This window comes from Haliotis cracherodii, unplaced genomic scaffold, assembly GCF_022045235.1.
Source record: "Haliotis cracherodii isolate W230 unplaced genomic scaffold, xgHalCrac1.p SCAF_2, whole genome shotgun sequence".
Taxonomy (NCBI): domain Eukaryota; kingdom Metazoa; phylum Mollusca; class Gastropoda; order Lepetellida; family Haliotidae; genus Haliotis; species Haliotis cracherodii.
The window spans coordinates 55605127-55628278 of NW_027266275.1; the positions used below are offsets into that span (position 1 = coordinate 55605127).

At 41.3% G+C, this 23152-nt stretch overlaps 1 protein-coding gene and 1 pseudogene across 1 annotated transcript; both read right to left on the reverse strand.

Annotated features, from left to right (window-relative positions):
• Positions 1-4610: 4610 nt before the first annotated feature.
• Positions 4611-8565, reverse strand: LOC139468264 (protein toll-like). The gene has a single exon (XM_071250115.1). The coding sequence runs from the start codon at positions 6940-6942 to the stop codon at positions 4681-4683; it is 2262 nt and encodes a 753-aa protein (XP_071106216.1). The 5' UTR covers positions 6943-8565; the 3' UTR covers positions 4611-4680.
• Positions 8566-11338: 2773 nt separating this feature from the next.
• Positions 11339-16644, reverse strand: LOC139467696 (protein toll-like; annotated as a pseudogene).
• Positions 16645-23152: the final 6508 nt, after the last annotated feature.

Genomic DNA, 23152 nt, shown 5'->3' on the forward strand with positions numbered 1-23152 from the left:
TCCTTTATCTTACCTTTATATGTGTAATATAAATATTAACGTACATATTCTACTCAACATTAGCTAAGGATCACGTTTTGATATAAAAAAACGATCAAACAAATAAAGATTGAAATATCCCGGTACACAATGATTGGGTCACCTCTATAGGACTTCAATTTCATGGGGGGCGGTCGGGTAGCCTAGTGGTTAAAGCGTTAGCTCGTCACGCCGAAGACCCGGGTTCGATTCCCGACATGGATACAATGTCTGAAGCCCATTTCCGGTAACCCCCGCCGTGATATTGCTGGAATATTGCTAAAAGCGGCGTAAAGCCATACTCACTCACTCAATTTCATGATGAACAGACAGAGGCATGCAGTCATGGGCACGATGTTCACGAGGTGCTTGAAGACCTGTATTTGAATGTATCGTGACAGATATCTTTGCGCATCATTGTCAGAGAGCACAACACAATTTGCTACTGAGGATTGCTAACAACTGAATGCATCTCGGCCCCCTCAGCGTCAAAGACGTCGTTTGATGACCGAAGAATCGGACAGATGCAGAGGAACGCTTGAAACAGGGTAAAAACAAACGTCAGGTGATCTGACTGATTATTGGTCACGTGTTGTTTGTTGGCGCTGTGTGGCACATGACAACGGATGTTTGTCCATTAAACATGGTTACACAATATTGTCTTTGGCTATTTCAACAGATGCACACAATTTGACGTGTTACCTTTGAATGTGGTGATCCTTAGCAAACTTGAGTGAGTTGTAATTTGCTGAAGTTATATGCATCACATTCGAGATTTTGTGATGGCGGTTTTATGCATACAGTCAGCATGATAAATGCAGGAGAGGTTTATTGTATTGGAGATGCGGGATGCACAACGAAACATTGAAAAGGAACTGTGAGAACTGTCAGTGACCTACCAACGCAAGAGGGAGCCACCATGCATGTCAATATTTTAATAATAATAATAATAACATATATTCTGTGTAATATTTATTCTTCACAAAGTTTAGTATATCTTCACTGTAATTAACAACATAAAAACAACGAAAATGAAATAAAACTTGGAAAATATATGCTCTGCTGTTCTACTTTTGATACGACCCTACCCAAGAATGAATAGAACTGGACATATATTGTAACCCTAGTCAATCTCTCTCTCTCTCTCTCTCTCTCTCTCTCTCTCTCTCTCTCTCTCTCTCTCTCTCTCTCTATATATATATATATATATCCATGCATGCTCGGCAAAGATGTTTTGTATCTATTCTATATTTATATGTATATGTATTATGTTGGTGGAACAATTTTGTACCTCTGTTTAAATAAAAGTTCAGTTACACCAGGTTGGTGATGAGGGGCGCCTTCGTGCGAATAAACCATCCAGCCATCCAGCTATTATTTGTTTTTGCTACTTGTTTTGATTATTCTGCACACTGTGGGCAGCAGTAAACGCTTTCCTGTGATATTGAGTAGTGTTCCGATATTTCATTGCATCAGTATATATATCCATCTCGAACGCTTGAACTATGAGGATACCCTACCATCTTGTTGCCATGGCCGCATCCCCTCATCCCCTCATCCCCTCATCTCATATTCATGGGTCAGCTGGTGGCTGAAGGGTGAACCGTTAGAAATGTCTGCCAGTGTTTTCAGTAACAATTCTCCATCTCGAAGTGGAAATCAATCACAAAAATTGTTTGGGAACCTTTTAACAAATTACCAACAAAATTGTATATTTTATTTCATCGCAACTGAACGAAAACCGATAGTTGTTTTAAAAGACGGTCAACGTTTTCGATCTGGAATCTTTATTTATTTGCTTCACTTTCGACGAAAGGGTATATGTATTTGGATGTTAGTGATTAAATTAGAGCTTGGTAGATATGTCTTTATATTTCATTATTTGTGGCCAGTCGGTGTAGATACTAGTATATAGAGCAACCCACATAAATAATGAAGAGGGATCTGTAGGGTAGCCTTGTAGTTAAAGCGTTATAACACTGAGGTCTATCATTCCTTTGAATACCACACCTCTGTTAGCCATAAATTCCTGTTCTGGCTGTAATCACAAGATAACATCTTTCGATTTTTCAACATTTGTTCTCACTGCAAACATATCTAATAGTTGTGAGGCAAACCCTATCCTCCGCACTAATGCAACTGCGCATGCGCGAGGCGGAAAACCGTCACTTCTTTCCTGTGCGCCCAGATGAAACAATCCATTTTTTGTCAGATCTGAACACGTTTGTTTTGTTATTTCCCACTGTAGCCCCCTGAGAACGCCTTAAAACAAGTACATACAAGATAAGAGCAGAATCTAGAGGTCGGGAGAGAAAGAAGTAAGATCGTTCTTGTTAGTAGTTAGTTTAGAAACGTATTGTGGGAGATGGACCCTCGCTCTCCATCGCCATCCGGGTTGTGCTCAGGTTGCGGCATTGATCAAGTGATCGGAGATCCCCAAACTAGAAGTCAGTCATGCAGTACGTGTTCTCCAAGCTCAAGGTGACATCTGCAAACAACTATCTCTGGAGAAGTTTGATAAACTTTCCAATGCCTGGGGTGCTAAACAGAAAACATCAAGGAAGACAAGATCGTCTACAAAAATGTCTACCATACTAACTACGGCTAAGAATTGGATGAAGTCGGGTGAAGTGTGCCGTCCTCCACTGAGAGAGACTTTGGTGACAAGTGAATGAGGCAAATGTAGCGAGGGGATATCTCGTTGCCGTCCCACCCGCACTTGGATAGAAAGGAGCAGACATACCTTTCTGGTCTGTCAGATATGGTGGGCACTCTAGGTTTGAAAGAGGACCCAGAGACCACGGTTTAACTTGAACTTAATCTATGTCAGTGCAACTCGACGCCCCCCTTATGGGGCAGACCATTATTTAGATACCAGTCTTTATAAGCCTGGAACAGTCGGGTTTCACCCACATCTCTTTAGATCATATCCTCAAGATACAGGAACATAAATCTCCAGTCATCTCTTGTATGGGTGTCTGGCCAGTTCCTACTCCGCAACGTAACCATCTCATACAGCAGACACATCAGAACATTCTGGAGTGAGTGAGTTGGGTTTAACACCGCCTTTAACAGTATTCCAGGTATATCGCGGCGTGTCAGCTTAGTGTGGGAGGAAATCCCGAAGGGATGCAGTTCTCAGACGTTTACCACTTCGGTGAAACCCACGAGCACGGGTATGGTGCTGGCAAATCTACAGACATAATCGGTGCGAACCGGGGCTCGAACCCATAATCATAGGTTTCTGGCGTGTCCAAGGGACGCAGCTCTGCACAGGGAATCGCGGCGCCTTAGACGACTGGGCCACCCGTGCCCCCAGAACATTCTGGAGCTGCTGAAGAGAAGCAGGCTGCCTCAGTGGATCACAGCTTCACAGTTCTTCAAAAGAAGACTACACTTCATTGCTGAAGAGTTCGTCCGTTCTACAAACCAGAAGTTCCAGAATTCCGCCATCAGTTTGACACCCGTTACATTACTGAGAGCAACGAAGACGGGAATCATGCCCCAGCTTTGAAACATAGATCGCCACATACTAAGCGTAACTACAGCGCGAGCAGTCCTTCCCACAGCGTAGTAGGTCCTCGTCGTACATGACTCGTTACAAGTCCCTCATGTTTCTCCAAATCATGTTGACTTTGCCTGTCTTTCAACATCGATTGCAGACTACAAAAATTCAGCATAACGCCAAATTCGGTCATATGCTAAGAAATTCCCTCAGACTAGGAGATTTGATAATAAATCTGGAAGCCTATCTTGACGTCCCCATTCACCCAAGTTGTCGAATGTATCTATTATTTGCAGTCAACAGGCAGACGTTCGAGTTCGGTGTTCTACCGTCCGGCATATTGATCGCTTCATGGTTATTCACCCGGATACACACCCGTGTTTTGTTTTGTTTGTTGTTTAACGCCGCACTCAGGAATATTCCAGCTATATGACGGCGGTCTGTAAATAATCGAATCTGGACCAGACAATCCAGTGATTGACATCATGAGCATCGATCCACACAATGGGGATACGATGACATACATCAACCAGGTCAACGAGCCTGACCACCCGATCCTGTTAGTCGCCTCTTATCGCACTAATAAAACGGCACATGACGGGAAAACGTCACTTCTTTCATCCAATATATATAATGAAGTTATATATATGGATGAAGTAACAATATATAGATATTGGATGAAAGAAGTGACGTTTTCCCGTCTCGCTCATGTGCCGTTTTATTAGTGCGATGGATAGTATTTATCTCACAACTGTTTTGATATATTTGCATTAAAGACTTCTGTTGAAAAATCTAAAGATTTTCAAGCGTGACTACAGCCATGTTAATGATTGTTTGATTGCAAGTGTTCCCCGCCGTGCTATTGTCACATTAGTGTTTAAAGCGGTGTAAAACTACATTAACTCACTGATGAACAAATGCGGGGATACTGTAACCGCAGTTAGGCCAACACCCCGATACTTTTGTCAGACTAAATCAGGGATTAGTGGACTTTCTCGATGAAACTAAAGAACATCTCATGCATCTTACTCTCCAATACGATGACAATAACCACTAAGAGAGTGTAAAATATCACATTTATTCCACGCCATTCTCATCACACACAGATTAGTATGCAATAGTACTACAAAGCTGCATTCAAGTCAAGTTCACTACAGCTACACCACACCGATCGTCACAAAATCAGGATTGTCCATCTGATTCACGGATACTCCGCTACTCTCGGACAGAGAGGCATGAATACTACTGATACCACTCGTGAGGCTCTCCCTAGACGCGGATATCGGGTTGGTTCGAGGTCTTTGAGGCAGTTCGTACCTTAGTTTCCTCCACAACCACCGGTCAGAGACATTCAAACATTGACGTCCACTCAAGTAGGTCTTCAATGGCTCCTGTGTCACAGCAGAGAGGTCAAATTCACCATGCAGCAAAACAAGCAGACGACCTGATTTAGTTTCTTCCATAAGACGATGTGCGAAGTCGAATTCTTCTATGGACCAGCCGTTTTTAAGATAGGAGCTATTTACAATGGCAAGAACTCTTCTACTTTTGTTGATGTTCTCCACCATCTGATCTGCTATGCTGTCCCCAAAGTCGTCCTGACGACAGGGGTAATACACTTTGTATGCTGGACGAGACTTTGACTTTTTTTCGAGTCGTTTCAAAAGTTTATCTTTCACCCAAAGCCTGATGTCTTCGTTTTCTCTATCCATGGATATATAGACATCATGTGTTTTAGTTGCATCGTCTGCCTTGTCACATGATGCGTGGTCAAAAGGATGGAAACGGAAGTAATCATACATCAATACTTTACACTCGTATTTCCGTTTGCAGCAGACGACAGTACAAACGATGAGAATTATAAGTAACACTCCAAGCACCACACTGACACTAATGGCGATATCTCGATAACAGACGAGAGAGTTCCAGGTCACATCGACAAGACGTAAATAACGTCCAGTGTGATAGCACAAGTGACGGGACAGGAAGTCAGAAGACATGTTCTCAGAATTACGTCTTACCCAATCATTTAGCCAAATGGTGTCACATGAGCAGACGAGTGGGTTTCCACTGAACCTGACGGATGACATGCGAAAGTTTTGAATTCTTGACGGCAAGGTCTTTAAACTGTTGTTTCTAATGTCAAGATATTCCAAACTTGTTACTTTCTCAAGAAAGGAATCTTCCAAATGTAAAATGTTATTTGAAGACACATCAAGTTGTGTGATATTTTGTAGGTAATCTCTGTGAGACAATGAAGTTATTTTGTTATGAGGCAGTTGAAGAAACAACGGCCCCGGAGGCACAGTCTGTGGTAAGTCAGCGTATTCTCCTGCACTGGCGCAGTCCACAAGTGTGTAGCCATCATGAGGTCGGTCTTGACACTTGCAGTCAGCGGGACATCTTTCTGTGATATTACAAATCAGTTGGTCTGGATTATCGAAAAAATAAGAAAGATATTTTCCTTTGAATTCACTTGGACCATCACATTGAAAATAATTAAGAGCTGCCTCAAGAAAAAAGGTGACTTTGGCTATTTTGACAGCGTAATGAAGACCACAATCACAGAACCATGGATTGTCATGGAAATTTAGATACATCGTCCCAATATCAAAAGCTGTGGGCTCCTTTCCATCCAGGTATTGACTGAACTGTTCCTTTCTAAAGTACCGGAAACTGTTGTATCTGAGATCCACAGTGCCTGAAAATTCTCTGGTTTTTGTCCATCTGAGGTTGTTGGTTAACCGAGATATGTCATTATGCTGAAGGTTAAACCGCAATTGCCTTGACAACGGGATAGCTGGTATATATGGCCATGGCTCAAACGTCTTGAGGAGATTATATGACAAGTTCACTTCTTTCAGAGACACCAATCCCTGGTGGAATACCTCCCCACCGATGGTAACGATTCTGTTCCTTGAAGCATCAAACACACTGAGGTGGGATACCACAGATCCAGTATCCAGTATTCCGGATGGCAGTTCTGTCAGGTAATTCTCTCTCAGAATAAGTACCTTCACATTTCCCAGACCATGAAATACATCACTTGCTACCATCTGTAAGTTATTAGCACCTAAATTCAAAATTCTCAAACATTTGAAGTTGTTGAACAACCCTTTTGATATCTCTGTCAGATTATTACTCGACAGATCCAATGACGTGACTCTTTGAAAAATGGCATCAGCAAATGTCTGAGACGTCAGTTCTGTTATTGAATTTTCAGACAAATTCAAATCAATACCCTTAGACTTCGAGTTTGTCTCGTTTGACAAAATATTGAGAAGGTGGTCTAAACTTGGAAAATCCGGAGACCCAAGTTTCCCATTAAGTTTCTTGGTCGTAGATACAGATGGACAGGCGCTCCCAGACACACCCATGGCCAGCCAGGCCACAAGCAGCACTGAGTACATTGAAAACATGGCGATACGCCTTCCAATTGCCGCACGACATTAGAAGAAAAACTCAATCACTTTACACTGGAACAAGCCTCTGGAATAAACAGCCACTGAAATAATTGTTCAAAGTCACCAAACTTTATCATGGATGGAAGGGCGGCGGCTCCAGTCCCGCTGATTCAAAATAGTTAATATTCACAAACAGTGTCTCAGTATGATAGGTCTCAGTTGCCCTTATTACCAGTCCTCCTTTGAACTTGATCTCTGATCTCGGAATAATCGCTTGTGACACGCCACAAACACAAGTACCATACAGCATAAGTGAACATAATTTATGTAGACCACGCGATCGGATTTTGTTATATGTACACGAGCCCACAGGCTTGCAACCTGTTCATTCCATGTGATAATGACCTCTTGATGTCAGCACGACATGGATTGAAGTATTGTTGCAGCACTTCGAAAACACAACGCTCACATGCATCAATTATGTTCAAATGTCACTGCAACAAGCAGGAAGTCTCTAGTGGTTGGTCATACAGATCGTGGGTTAATTTCATGATGGATTGAGGAAGTTCCTTCATAGCACTTATCCTACCACAATTGTGTCACGCCCTGTTCCTTGTCCCTTGATGGACGGACGAATATGCTTCGCCGTAGATGCTCACTCTGGTTACACCATGTACATTCCCACTGTATTCGTATACACTACAACTGGACATCAGAAGTTTTAGGATAGTTTTCAAAGGTAGTTCCACTGTTACATGCGTGTACTCCTGGCTGCACAGACTGTTCCAATATCCTCCCAACTGAGCGAAACTCAGGGTGATATTTATAGCAAATGTTGCAACAAGTCAAGTATTAATTCTTGACTAAACAGGTCCTAATTCAACATTCATGGATGATCTTTGAAGTCAAAAGTCAGGTTCATTAAATCCACCTCTCTCTCCGCAGCCACTCCTAACGGTAAACACAGATAAGCCCGGCGTGCATGGCTGGGGAATACATGCACCCTCCCGTCATCTCTAATGTCAGGGGTAACACCACAACTGGGGCACCGTGCCCTTTGGAGTACTGCTTGAAAACTAATTCAGTCAAAAACACGATCGCCTAGTTCCACCGATTTCTGTGCTGTTGTGTGTCTATGTTTAAACCATACCGGTATATCAGAGAATACCACAAAATCTTCCTGGCGCATGTTCGCTCGTTATTGTATCGTTGCCATTTCCCGGCGGGTAATCCTGAGGCAATCGGGTTGTTTTCCAAGTTACATTGTGTACAATGGCTTCACCAGGCTTCTGTTCCACAAGCCATGCACACTTGATCACAGTCCCATACCCATTTACATTACACCCTGGCCAAGTGCAATACATCTGATGACATTTCCGAACAAATTCGTCCCATCTGTTTACAAAAATAATACATACACGTAGCTAAAACACCCCGTGCCTATCCACACATCTATTGATATTAGAATAGATATATTATCAGCAACTTCGCTTGAATAAGTTGGTATAGCTTCACTGTTCCCGCATCAATTATTCCAGGTCGGCATCATCTTCGATAAGAGGCTTGTGGAGGTTGAGTGATGCGCGTCTAACACACACGTGAAACACGCCCTCTCGCAGCCTGGCGAGGAGTGCGACGTGGAACAGATGTCAAATCGTGGTAAAAAAAAAAGTAGGGCAGGGCAATAGCAGCGTTATTAATGCGTATGTTACATGTCCCGCATTGTAAATTCATGTCCTGTGGCTAATCCAGTTTTGTTACAGTCATGTGCTTACTGAAGTGGGGAATTACACAGGCATCCTTCTGTGTTGGCAACCTCTCCCCACCATCAGCGTACAGCAGTGCTCAACGTGTTGACATTGAAACCAGCCAGCACGTGTTTCTCATCGCATTCAAATTAGCTGGGGGGAGTTTAGGAATCGTCATTCACTTCCAACGAGGGCGTTATGGTAATCTCGTGTCATTTGGGTTTTTTTCATTCGACTTTGTGCGTCCAAGCGTGAAGGAGTCAACAATAGTCTTTTCACAAACTCTTTCACTGATTGCAGGTCCGAATTCTGCTGAGTTGAAAATAAATTTGAAGGTATTGCGAAACGTTATTTGTATACGAACGCTATGTGTACTTTTTCTCTCTTGTGTGTGTGTGTGTGTGGGGGGGGGGGGGGGGGGGGGGGGGGGGGGGGGGTGTTAGGTTTTTTTAAACTTGTTTCAAGCTTGGTCTGAGACCTGCATCACTTCGGGCTTTCCTCACACATATTAAGCTGACACGCCGCGGTATAATTGTAATACTGTTAAAAACGGCGTTAAACCCAGCTCACTCACTCAAACTTGGTAAGGGTGTAAGAATCTACATTGATACGTCGCTTTGTGCAATAAACCAGAAGAGTTTATCCATACATTTGTCTGTTTTCTTCTTCCTGAATGCCAGTAAATGAATTAATTGACTTTACATCCTTTTAAAAGTTTAATCGGAATGCATTTCAGAATGGGTTTCACAACCAGTACTTCGGGGATCGAACACGGGCCATCGGTGTGACGAACGAACGCTTCAACCAGAATACTACCCCCTCGCTGTTTTATACGACAGAAGCTTCAAATTAAAACAAAACGGCCATGACATTTATTTGTTTCAAATGGTATTTCTCATTCACGCAGAACACTATAAAACATATATCAGATTCAAAATATTTCTTTAAAAAAGACGCAATAATACAGTCTAAAGAGAGGACACTTTAACTCTCTTCCATATAGTACCCTTTTCACATATTTTTTTGGTTTTCGAATACGGCGTATATAAATACTACTAGAATATCTGATACAAAATTACCAAACAGAGTTTTTATACAAATATAATTCCTCCGATTCCTGAAGAATATTGTTCTAAAAAAAGACTCGTTCTTTGTAGCGCTAAATCCATGTGTGTGTGTCGACAGTGCGTCCTGTGTTAACTACAACAGTTCATATACAGTGATGCTTTTCACGTCGTGTGTATCGAATTCCAGAATATTGCGATTTTTGGATGGCCCAGTTGACGTTAAACCCAACTCGATCAGTCGGAATAATACAGTCTAAAGAGTTAGAAAACACTTAAACTCGCCTCCCTATAGTATCTTCTGACATAATCGTACATTTATAGTCAGTGTTTAATTGGGACTGAGCGTGGATTTTGTATGGAGTTTACATATTAACTGTGATTAAAACGGTCTTTCCGCTATGGCCAATAGTGAGTGAGTTGTGTTTAACGCCGCTTTTAACAGTGTTCTAGTTATATCAAGGCGTGTCAGCTCAATGTGAGAGAAAAGCCCGAAGTGATGGGTCTTAGGTCTTTACCACTTCGGTGAAACCCACGAGCACGGGTATGGTGCTGACAAGCCTAGAAACAAACGGGGCAAACTGGGATTCGAACCCACAATCATAGGTTTCTGGCGTGCCCAAAGGGACGCAACTCTGCGAGGTGATTTGTGGCACCTTTAACGACTTGGTCACCCGTGCCACCGTATGGTCAATGGGTAAGGGTTTATGTTACTATACAGGTAATCTGTCTGTGGTTGTTAGTTTCTTATTTCAGTATTTTTAGTTTAAACATAGTCTATTCCGATGAAAGGTTTTGGCAATTGTATTCACAACTTAGATCGCAATATCCCAATGCACGATAACACGAGCAGTGTTCTCGGTACAAAAGGATACACGCGGCGACCACCCAATACTCATTGAGTCGGCTCTTTCAAAGGATTCATCTACCTCGGAATCGCTTCGAGGGTCTGAACAGAATAAGTGTAAAAATAGGCCTCCCAGAAGCAGTTAATGAAGCTTCGGATCGTGTACTAAGACAATAATATAATAAACGTAATCTTGTATTCTATAAATAATATTGTTGTGTACCTTATCTTTTAAATTATGTGTCACAACTGACATTCTTCTCTTAAATCAGTTGTTTTCATTTACAGCAAAACATAAACGACGATGGCAATATTCATTCGCAAGATTCACATTTTCACTGAATGCACGACACGGACGGATCATTTTTCACGTGGGAGCAATTGCGGCTCATCACCGGTATCTGCAACGGAAACTGCCGAATATACCCGAGCTTTGGATGTTGTCGTTTTATTTACAATCTACATACCAATCAAATTATGCATACATTTGTTATCATAAATGTAACACATTTAAGATACAGATAGTACATATCTTATACGGTGACTAAATGTGTATGTCGTCCCAAGACTGATTTTAAAACGCACTTATTAATCAAGACAGCATGTTAGAATATATGACGTGAAGGGAAGGTTTATATAGGCGAGTGCGACAACTACTGTCGGAGCGTGTGTCTGGTTGACACTTCTGAACATTGATCGCTGATAAATTCCGGCTGATCTGTCCAGTCAAGCTGTCCCGTTTGGTACACGTTCTATAAGCGTGGGGCTCCCGATGCCTGGCGCTCGGTGGAGTTCCGTTCAAAATTGGCCTCGCTGTAAAGCGCAGCGCCGTAGGGTTTACCGGTCCACTCTGGCTTCTGAATTTCTAAAATGGGAAGTTGGGGGTTCTCAACACTGATTTGTGACGCTCCAATACGGCACTGCAAGTGGCAGTCTGCCAGATTTTTGCAAAAAAAAGTAATATCATTATAGTTTTACTTACTATTTATTTGCCTATAAAGTACACATATTTTCTACAACAGGCAGACATATATACTACTAAAATATTTATATGCATGTCGTCGTATCCCAACTGTGTGGATCGAAGGTCATGATGTCAATTACTGGTTTGTCTGGTCCAGACTCAATTATTTACAGACCGTCTTCATATAGTTGGAATAGTGCGACGTTAAACAACAAACAAACTAGAATATTTGAATATAAAAACTACCACATAGAGTTTTTATACAAATAGAATTCCTCCGATTCCTGAAGAATATTGCTCTAAAATATAGACTCATTCATTGTGGCGATAAATCCATGTTTGTGTCGATAGTGCACCCTGTGTTAACTACAACAGTTCATAGAAAGTGATGCTTTCCACCTCGCGTGTTCCTAATTTCAAAATATTGCGATTTGTATGAATATGGTTAATGAGAATCAAACATTTCTAACGCGAGAAAACAATAAGTTGTGTAAGTATTGTTCAGGGTATATGTGATTTTTATGCGACCCGCCACGTTAGGTTTGATACAAGACCGGAGGCAAGTGGTTTAAAATAAAATAAAAATCTTACATGTTCAGGCTTAGCTGAGGCGTTATAAGAGCCGACGTAATAGTATACCAGGAAGTGATAATACAATGGTTCACAACACGCAGCACACACTGGGACCAGGTAAAAATTTAGTAATGTTTGAGGGACAACATAAGCATAGCCTTCATAACAGTGTCATTCATGTGTACACCATTGCTTGCAGTCAGAGAAGAGACAAAGCTACAGAAATATTAAATTGGTGATTACTCACCGAAGCCTGTAATTCAGTATGCCTGAAAACGCACAGGACAGTGTAGCTCACCTGATTACACGATGTTATACATTCACATCTACTGTTTAAAATGTCAACCAAAACCAGTTTTGCAATATTTGCCAGATACCGTATTTGTATTTAATATAGTTTGTATGAGTTGTGTATGTTGTTATGTGAAATGGTCAGCATATCCACACGGTTCTACAATTACACAACTACAGTAAACTACGGTTATAACGAACTCAAAGGGACTACTTTTTTAGTTCGTTATAACCGTAGTTCGTTATAAGCATATATACAGCATAACTACAGCAAATAGCCGGGACTAAAAAGTTAGTTCGTTATATCCGTCAGTTCGTTATAAGCGTGTTCGTTATAACCGTAGTTTACTGTAATTCTTAAGCCTAACTAACTTAAGCTCCTCTTTATCAAATCAATAACGAAATTTCAAGAAATCCGAATCCCACTGTGATATTGTCATAGTCATACAGTTGTACACATCTTGTAAACATGCATACAGTTGTATGACAAACGCGTGACCCTAAATCCTATTACAACTCTACCCTTGTATGACGCTGGAGCGCCATCTTTACTACACAGTTCAGCTTCCATGTTGATTTGTTTAGATTTAACTTTATACCTCTTTCTGCATAGAACTTACATAAATCATTGTGCACAGTTTGTAAACATTTATACATAAAAGTAACTGTGTGAAAGTTTTAACAATTTATGCCACGTACAATACTGATTTCCAAAAACAATATTTTGACTGCTTAACCAAAATGTTTTTTTAGCTGCTTTTGCCAATATTCCAGCAATGTCACGGCGGGGGACAACAGTAATGGGCTTCACACATTGTACCCATGTCGGGAATCGAACCAGGGTCTTCGGCGTGACGAGCGAACACTTTAACCACTAGGCTACCCGACCGCCCACATGAAATGAAAACGATCGATTCAAATTTAAACATACTTGAATCAGCAGTTTCTGAAAACAAGTAATAAAATATAGATTGACATCATCTACAACAGCCCAGGTGAGCTTCAACACCGATCAGTATACCTTTACCAAGGTATACATGAAACAGTATACTTGAGAGTATTGGGACATCTCTTTCTTCCCATTATTCGTGCAGGGATTGGAACATAAAGTAACAAACTAATCATATTCCTTGGAACATACATTGGAGTCGAGACACTGACAGCGCATCTGTCTAAGATGCGCCCATTACATGTAATTATTTAAGGATCTGCTAATTTATACTGATTAATGGCATAATCTAAAGCGATAAACGTGCACGACCTGCGTCAGTTTGGGCTTACACCCACAATACGTGGACAGACCTTCATATTCATACAAATACTGCCAAAGACGACTTAAACACAACTCACACACTCGTTAACTTGGTGTCATCACATTTGAGCTGAATCTGCTCAGCAGTTTCTCTTAAGGAGATGTCAAGTGAAGTTCACTACACCTATACCACATCGGTCGACACCAAATCAGGATTGTCCATCTGGTTCCCAGATATTCCACTACTCTCGGACAGAGAAGCGTGAATAGTACTGATACCACTCGTGAGGCTCTCCCTGGACGCAGCTATCGGGTTGGTTCAAGGTTTTTGAGGCAGTTCGTATCTTAGTTTCCTCCACAACCACCGGTCAGAGACATTCAAACAATGACGTCCACTCAAGTAGGTCTTCAATGGCTCCTGTGTCACAGTAGAGAGGTCAAGATCACCGTGCTGTAAAACAATCAGACGACCTGATTTAGTTTTTTCCATAAGATCATGTCCTTGGTCGAATTCTTCTAATGACCAGCCGTTTTGAAGATAGGAGCTATTTACAATGGCAAGAACTCTTCTACTTTTGTTGATGTTCTCCACCATCTGATCTGCTATGCTGTCCCCAAAGTTGTCCTGACGACAGGGGTAATACACCTTGTATACTGGACGAGACTTTGACGTTTTCTCGAGTCGCTTCAAAAGTTCATCTTTCACCCAAAGTCGGATGTCTTCGTTTTCCCTATCCATAGACAGGTACACATCATATATTTTCGTAGTATCTTCTGTCTTTTCACATGATTCTTTGTCAAAAAGATGAACATGGAAGTAATCATACAACAATACTTTACACTCGTATTTCCGTTTGCAGCAGACGACAGTAAAAATGATCAGAATGATAAGTAACACTCCAAGCACCACACTGACACTAATGGCAATATCTCGATAACAGACGAGAGAGTTCCAATTCAAATCGACAAGACGTAAATAACGTCCATTGTGATAGCACAAATGACGAGACAGGAAGTCAGAAGACATGTTCTCAGAATCACGTCTTACCCAATCATTTAGCCAAATGGTGTCACATGAGCAGACGAGTGGGTTTCCACTGAACCTGACGGATGACATGCGAAAGTTTCTAAGTTTATGTGGCAGAGTCTTTAAACCGTTGTGTCTAATGTCAATATATTCCAAACTTGTTACTTTCTCAAGAAAGGAATCTTCCAAATGTAAAATGTTATTTGAAGACACATCAAGTTTTGTAATATTTTGAAGGTAATCTCTGTAAGACAATGAAGTGATCTTGTTATGAGACAGTTGAAGAAGCAATGGCCCCGGAGGCACAGTCTGTGGTAAGTCGGCGTATTCTCCTGCACTGGAGCAGTCCACAAGTATGTAGCCATCATGAGGTCGGTCTTGGCACTTGCAGTCAGAAGGACATCTTTCTGTGATATTACAAATCAGTTGGTCTGGATGATTGAAGAAATAAGAAAGATTGTATCCCTTGAATTCACTGGGACCATCACAGGTCATGAAGCTTTGGGCAATATCAGTACCATAATAGAACGTTTCATTGATTTGCTTCAATAAATAATGAAATCCACAATCACAGAACCATGGGTTGTCTCGGACAATGAGCCTCATTTCATCTATCTGAACTATTGTAGGCATCTCACCGGCCACATATTGACTGAAATTCTCTTTCCTGAAGTACCTGAGTCTGTTGTGTGCAAGATTAACAATCACATTGGGCTCTCTGGTCTGTGTCCACCCCAGAGTGTTTGAGAAACGTGAGATGTTATTATACTGAAGATTGAAGAACAGCTTATTTGAATAGATTGTTATCCTTGGAATGTATGGCCAGGGCTCAAATGCCTCCAGATAGTTATAAGAAAGATCAACTTCCTTCAGAAAGACCAGACCCTCATGGAAGACATTGTCACCAATGAATCTTATCCTGTTCCGAGATGCATCAAATCTCCTCAGGTTTGAGTTCTCTTCACCAGTACCAAGGATTCCTGAGGGAAGATTTGTCAGAACATTATTCTTGAGTATCAGCTCCACAAGATCACTGTGTTCATTAAATGCATCATTTGAAATCTTCTCAAGTTCATTATCAGCTAAATTCAAGATTTTCAAACACTTGAACTGGTTAAATAACCCTTCTGATATATTTGTTAGGTTATTGTTTGACAAATTCAAGGAAGTAACTCGTTGAAAGATTGTGTGGTTGAATACTTGAAACGGCAAATCTGTAATAGCATTTTCTGATATATCCAGATGTACATCCTCCCCCAGGTTTGTCATGTTTGATAAAATATTTTCCAAGAAAAATAGATTTGGAAACTCCTGAGACCCAAGTTTTCCATTCAGTGACACCTTCCTTGTTGTTCCAGATGGACACGGACTCCCAGACACACAGATGGACAGACAGGATGCCAACAACACGACACCCAGCCTCGCCATGACTTAGTAGCTGTCCAGTTCAGAAGATGAGATGAACCACTACGTCTTTATTCTTGAATTGGTCCCAGATATCAATTGAAACACTTCAAATTGTTAATCCATGTTGCTGAAAGCCTTATGTCAATGGAACAGAGCACATGTGGACGTCCAAAGGGTATGTGTTCTGAGCCTGCCCTTGCACACTATTTTATGATCATTCCATTGGGCGAGGTCTGAACGTGATATACCCCCATATGTTGTACTGCAGACATTGCCAGGTCTGTTGCCTTGACCCAAATAAGTCTCCTTTGTGTATCACATCATCAGCAACCGCCACACACAGTCATGATACACAGAACAATATCATCCAGCACGAAATAGTCACATGCAGTCGTGATAAAAGCTCGTCAACGGGTGTCGCCTACAGTATATCACACACACATCCACAAACTCGGAGCACCCAGGTGTGGACGAAACATCCCCAAATGATGATGATGTATCACACACACATACAGGCTGCAACACCGGTTACGGTTTGAAGGTGACACTCACTGGCCGGGTAAGGCACAATAAATCATTATTTGAGTGCACCCTGCCGTTCTGCAATGGTTGAATGCACACTAACAACAATATAGATTACGTCGTCTCTAGCTTGAATCTGTCCATGTATGTTCTCATTGTTCGTGTTTTGTTAGCGCTATCATTGTAAAGGAGAGCGAGAAAGAGAGAGAGAGAGAGAGAGGGGGGCGGTGGTGGGGGGTGGGTGGGTGTGTGGGGAGGTGTAAGGAGGCTGGGAAGGATAGAGAAACTGAGACAGAGACACTGAGACAGAGAGAGAGAGAGTGAGAGTGAGAGAGGAAAGGAGACAGGGAGGGATGTAGACTAACATTTAGTCTCTGAAATCTTATATTACACAATATCCTTCGTGACTCTAAAAATAAAAAAATTCCCTATAGAGCTAGCTTGAGCTGGCTAGACTTGCTTTTGTATGCATTTCTAGATTATTATTTTTTCATAAAATAAATATATTCCACGGTCATGGTGCAGGACTAGGAGGGATGGAGAAACTGAGACAGAGAAACTGAGACACACAGAGACAGCGAGAGACAGTGAGAGAGAGAGGGGGGAAGGAGGCAGGGAGGGAAAGGGAAACTGAGACAGAGAGAGAGACAGTGAGAGAGAGAGAGAGGGGGGAAGGAGGCAGGGAGGGAAAGAGAAAATGAGACAGACAGAGAGAGAGAGAGAGAGAGAGAGAGGAGGCAGGGAGGGAAACAAATTGACAGAGAGAGAGAGAGAGAGAGATGTATAACGAATCTGTAATTAATAATCACATTTAGACGCAGTACTACAGTTGATAAGCTACGGTTCGAGTAGAAAGGTGCATTTGTTGTCACTATTATCACATTGGTTTGACATAGCTCTGAACTAAATGCAGATAATACTTGCTTGAATACGTTACCTAATCATGTGCAAAGGGTATTGGGATATATTTTTTGAAGCTGCAGTAAAATCTTCTATCTCAGCTAACATTGTGCTGGTATTCCATTATTTGTGCACATAAAATTTTCTTACTGCCATATAATTTATATATACTGAACAACAAAAGTTCCTGTGACATTGAATAAGATTTAATGCAAAGTGATGTTTTTTACCAAATCTGAAACAATTTCGGTTTGCAACAGATAAAAGATTCCTGTAAGTGTTCAAATGGTTTAATTTACCATACTGACTTCAGAAAATGCGTGATTTCATAAAAAAAAAAACCACAACATGAACACGCCAAAATGTCAATTTACAAATCAATAGCGTGTGTGTCCACCCCAAGTCCTGTGGGATATCTCTCCATATCTGCTGGAGCATGTTTCGAAGTTCCTGGAGTGTCTGTGGAACACGTGGTTGAAGCGAAGGCGAAGGCGCCGATCCATCTCATCCCACATGTGCTAGATTGGTGAGAGATCAGGGGAGCGAGCCGGCCAGGGGATGACATTCACGTTGTTTTGTTGAAGAGAATCCTCAACAAGTCGGGCAATATGAGGCCGGGCGTGGTCATGTTGAAAGGTAATGCCTGGGCCAGGACGACGCAAAAACAGTAGAACAACAGGGCCGATGATCTCGTCGCGTTAGTGCTGTCCATTGAGATTTCCCTCTACCATTATCAAACGTGTCCTCTGTCTTGCTGTAATCCCACCCCATACCATAACGCTGCCGCCACCGAACCGATCTTCTTCCATGACACAATGATTGACGTAAAGTTCACCTCGACGTCGGTACACTCGAATCCGTCCATCGCTGTGGCTGAGGTGAAAACGAGAGCCGTCAGTGAATAGAACTTGTCCCCACTGCATGGCCGTCCAGCGTAGACGCTGTCTGCACAACTGTAGACGTGCTTGACGTTCTTTACGGTAGTTTCCTGTCAATACGTCTGGGATGTCTGGCGGGTCTTCTGGCGACAATCCCTGCACATCTGAGGCGACGACGTACGCTTTGTGAAAATATTCGTCGAAGGCCAGGGATGCTTCTTGCAGTCACTGTTACTAGCTGAAATCGATTTCGAAGGTGTGTTGTTCGAATCCAGTTGTCTTGTCGATTATTGGTCACGCGTGGCCTGCCACTCCGAGGATGTTCTCTGACTGCATTCGTCTGTTGCCAACGTTGCCATAAACACCAAATGGTGTTTCTGTGGACGTTAAATTGTCTTGCAACATCACGTTGACTCGATCCTGCTTCAAGCGTACCAATGGCTCGCAGACGCTCATTTTCGGAAAGGCATGGCATTTCGTAATGTTATATAATTGCGTAATTTTGTTGTTTTTCTGAGTGGTTGTTGTCAGCACGATGCTAAACAATGCATATGGAATCCCGTTAACGCACATGTTATTTATACCCATTCTTGGGTAGTGAAATGCATGGGGCTTACATAAAAGTCAACTTTTGCATGAAATGCATGCTTTTCTGTAGCAGTTGCGTTATTGTGACTTGATTCCATACATGTACTACAATATTGAAAACCAATCTTTACTTGTTTGAAAAATACACTAAAATATTGGTGTCAAAGGATTTTTTGTTGTTAAGTATATTATACTTCGGAGGCGTGTCAATAATTTGATCCGTCACTCGCAGGTTAAAACTGAAGTCCCAAGTAAACCTGGCGATTTCTACAATACTGTGACATACAGCTAACGAAGTGGTTTGCAATTTGTGTTTTGAGCAAAAGCCGTTCCGAGTATGCAAATGCTGCAGCGTGGAAACATATTTATTTAGTGAGTGTGTGATTTGGTTTAAGGCCGCTTTGAACAGTATTCAAGTTATAACACGCCGCGTCGGCTTGATGCGAGAGGAAAGTCCAAGTGATGCAGGCCTCAGACGTGTACGACTTTAGTTAAACCCACGAGCACGGGTATGGACTCGAACCCACAAGCATAGAATTCTGCTGTGCCTAAGGGACGCAACTCTGCATAGTGAATTGCGGCGCCTCGGACGATGGCCTCCCCTCAGTGGTTGATAGATTAAGTATCTGTGACCGTTACCTATTGGTATCGGAAACTGCCGAATATGCCCGAGCTTTAGATGTTGTCGTTATATTTACAATCTACATACATATCAATCAAATTCTGCATACCAGGGTTATCATACATGTATCGTATTTAAGATACAGATATTGCATGTCTTACACGGTGACTAAATATGTGTTTCGTGCTGATTTGAAAACGCTCGTATTAATGAAGACAGCATTTTAGAAAATATGAGGCGAAGGGACGGTTAATATAGGCGAGTGGGACCACCACTGTCGGAGCGTGTTTCTGGTTGACACTTCTGAAGATTGATCGCTGATACATACAAGGTTGTCAAGCGTTCTCCTGACAGCCTCTGACTGATGTGGATATCAGTTTTGCTGATACTCATGGTCCTGGGTAGTCATGAGATCATTAGAAGTGTCGACGGTAACCATTTCGCAATGACGTTGTTTGGCGTTCCCAGTATTATATAGTATCTCATTGATTACTTGTTAACTGATCTCTGCAAGTGTCTTACTTATTTCATACATGAATTTCGTGAACTGGGAATAATCACACGTTAGTTTTCATAGTCAGTAGGGGTGGCTTATTGGTAGTCTGTCTTACAGACCCTGATACAAATATATCAAAAAGAGCCCATGCAAGTCTATAATGTTTATCATTCTCTGGGCTCCTTTTCATTATATTTTTATGAAGATAATTGAACAACTGTTTGTTTCTGTACGATATGTTCATTTCAGAGACTAGATGTTAGTCTAGCCTATTGGTTTAAGCGTTATTTCGTGACGCGTAGGACCCGGCTTTCCTTCCTCACATGGGTACAATGTGTGAAGCCCATTTCCTGTGTCCCCCGCCGTTATATCGCTGGAATAATGCATTGAAAAAGCAGCGTAAAACCATACTCACTCACTCACACACTGTTGTACACATCAAAATGCACGATAGTATTTTGTGTAGGCAACAAGTGTTTTTTCACATCACATTAACATCGTCTTGACTGGACACACAGCTATAACAACGCACGCATGCATTCTGTTTCGCGTATTAGCGACAGATGGGCTGAACATACCAAAGAGGTTAACGTCCACGACCTGCGTGTCTTTCTTCTCACATTAAGCTGACATGCCGTGATATGACTGTAATTCTATTTAAAGGGCGTATACATTGAATGATAGACCCACTGGGTCAAAATAACCCTCAACAAACACACATAGAAATAAGTCAACCAAACCAGATAAACCGCTAATGATGTATATATGGTCTTGTTATGAATGTTTACTTATGTATATGGGCCAAATGGGGGCTGTGAAACATGTTAAAGTTAAAATGAGGCAAAAAATGTCAACGGACACTTTAAACTCTACAGCAGTATTTCCGGAGCTCCGATGGGTTTCCCTCATTACTCGGCGCTTGCGGTGTGATTGGTTGACATGCTCCGTTGTGGTTTTATAAAGGGCGACGTCAGAGTATACCAGGAAGTGAACTTTAATTTAATGATCTACAGCACATATGGTTAAATAGTGTAAACCTGTTTGAGGGACAACATGGCTTCCATAATACTGTCACTCAGTTAGAAATCAGGGAAGAGTGAAAGCGCCAGAAATATTAAATTTGTGATTATTCATAGAATTCACGCAAGACGGTGTAACTCACCTCATTGTGTGATGTTATACATTCGCCTCTAGTGTTAAAATATCAACAAAACCAGTTGCTGAATATTTGACAAATATGATATTCAAAATACAAACATGTTTATTTTTTTGCACTTTATATACATGTCACTAAATATTTTTTTCAAATCTAAAATATCTACAAAAGCTCCTGTTTAATCAATAACGAAATGTCAAGAAATCCGAATTCCCGCGGTGATATTGTCATACAGTTGTACACATCTTGACAAACGTGTGTCCTATGACATCACTTCCCTCGTATGACACTGGAGCGCCATCTGTACTGCATCATTCGGCTGCCATCTTGTATTCTCAGACATACACTCTGCCCTGGCACTGCAATGAACTCTCTTCTGGCACAAAAGAAGAGGACACCTATGATAATGTGATAACCCCAAAATGGGACAAGAGACTCGTTGACCAGTGTGTAGCCCAAATTCAAACATATGATATTGAGAAGCTCTGTGATGCAATCACAAACTTGCCCATTGTCTGGTCCACACTGAATTATTCACACACCGCGGTCATATAGCTGGAATATTGCTGAGTCCGGCGTTAAACAACAAACAAACAAACAAAACAAACTTGCCCATAGATAATGGTATAGAAAATAAACTGAATGATGTTGTCAGTACTATAAATGCTATGTTTAGCTCAGCTGCTAATGTTGCTCTTTGGGAATATACACAGAGATCTATTAACAAACCTTAAAAGAAAAGAAAACCATGGTGTGGGCGTGAATGCAAGCTTGACCGTGGGAAATATTCCAAAACAGGACATTATTTAACAAGAGGAAAGCTATTAACAATAAAAAGCCTTTACAGCATGCAAGTCGTTCATATAAAGACCGTGATTAAATATAGTAATACATATCGCGATAAACTACAACAAAGGTTAAATGAATTACACATAAATTACAGTTGATCATTCCAGAAAATAGTGAAGGAAGGTACAGAAGATGATCGAATACTTTAAGACCCATTTAGAGATATAAAGGTGATTTAAATGACCCAAAGAAATATAGACCCACAGCACTCCTATCGTGTCTGAGCAAGTTATTTACATCTGTCTTAACAACAGACTAACTTCTTTTCTTGATGGGCGGTCGGTTAGTCCAGTGGTTAAGGCGTTCGCTCGTCACGCCGAAGACCCGGGTTCGATTCCCGTGATGGGGACAATGTGTGAAGCCCATTTGGTTGTCCCCAACCGTGATATTGATGGAATATTGCTAAAGGCGGCGTAAAACCATACTCACTCACCAACTCACTCACTCACTCTTTTCTTGATACCACTGAAACCCTCTCTGAAATTCAAGCTGAATTCCGGAATGGATTTTCTACGAGTGACCATATCTTCAATCTGTACAGTCATTTTTGGAAAACACAAAACAAAAAGTTATTCATTGCTTTGAAAAAAACATTCGGATTATGGAAAAAAAATGGTAATCCCCATCCTAACTCTTGGTTCAGAAATCTGGGTTTTGCAAACTGCACTCTAATGGAAAAGATTCACCTTGATTTGTTAAAAATCTTGTTACAAAATTGTTACCTATTGAAAAGAGTACTCAACTTTTGTATGTTGTATGCAGAAATGGGACGCAAACCACCTTACATCACTGTAATGAGTAACTTGATTGTTTTCTGGACAAAACTAATCACCTGAAAATCGTCCAAAATACCCTTTATTAATGCAATAATAATTATTCTAAGAAAAGGGTCTTAAAGGCAATTAAACATATTCTTTTCATATCAGGATACAATGAGTTTCGGATAAATCAATCTCCATGCATACCAATATTTTTTTAATGTATGGTGAAGACACGTCTTAAAGATCAGTTCTTCCAACAATGGGACTCTGATATTGAGCC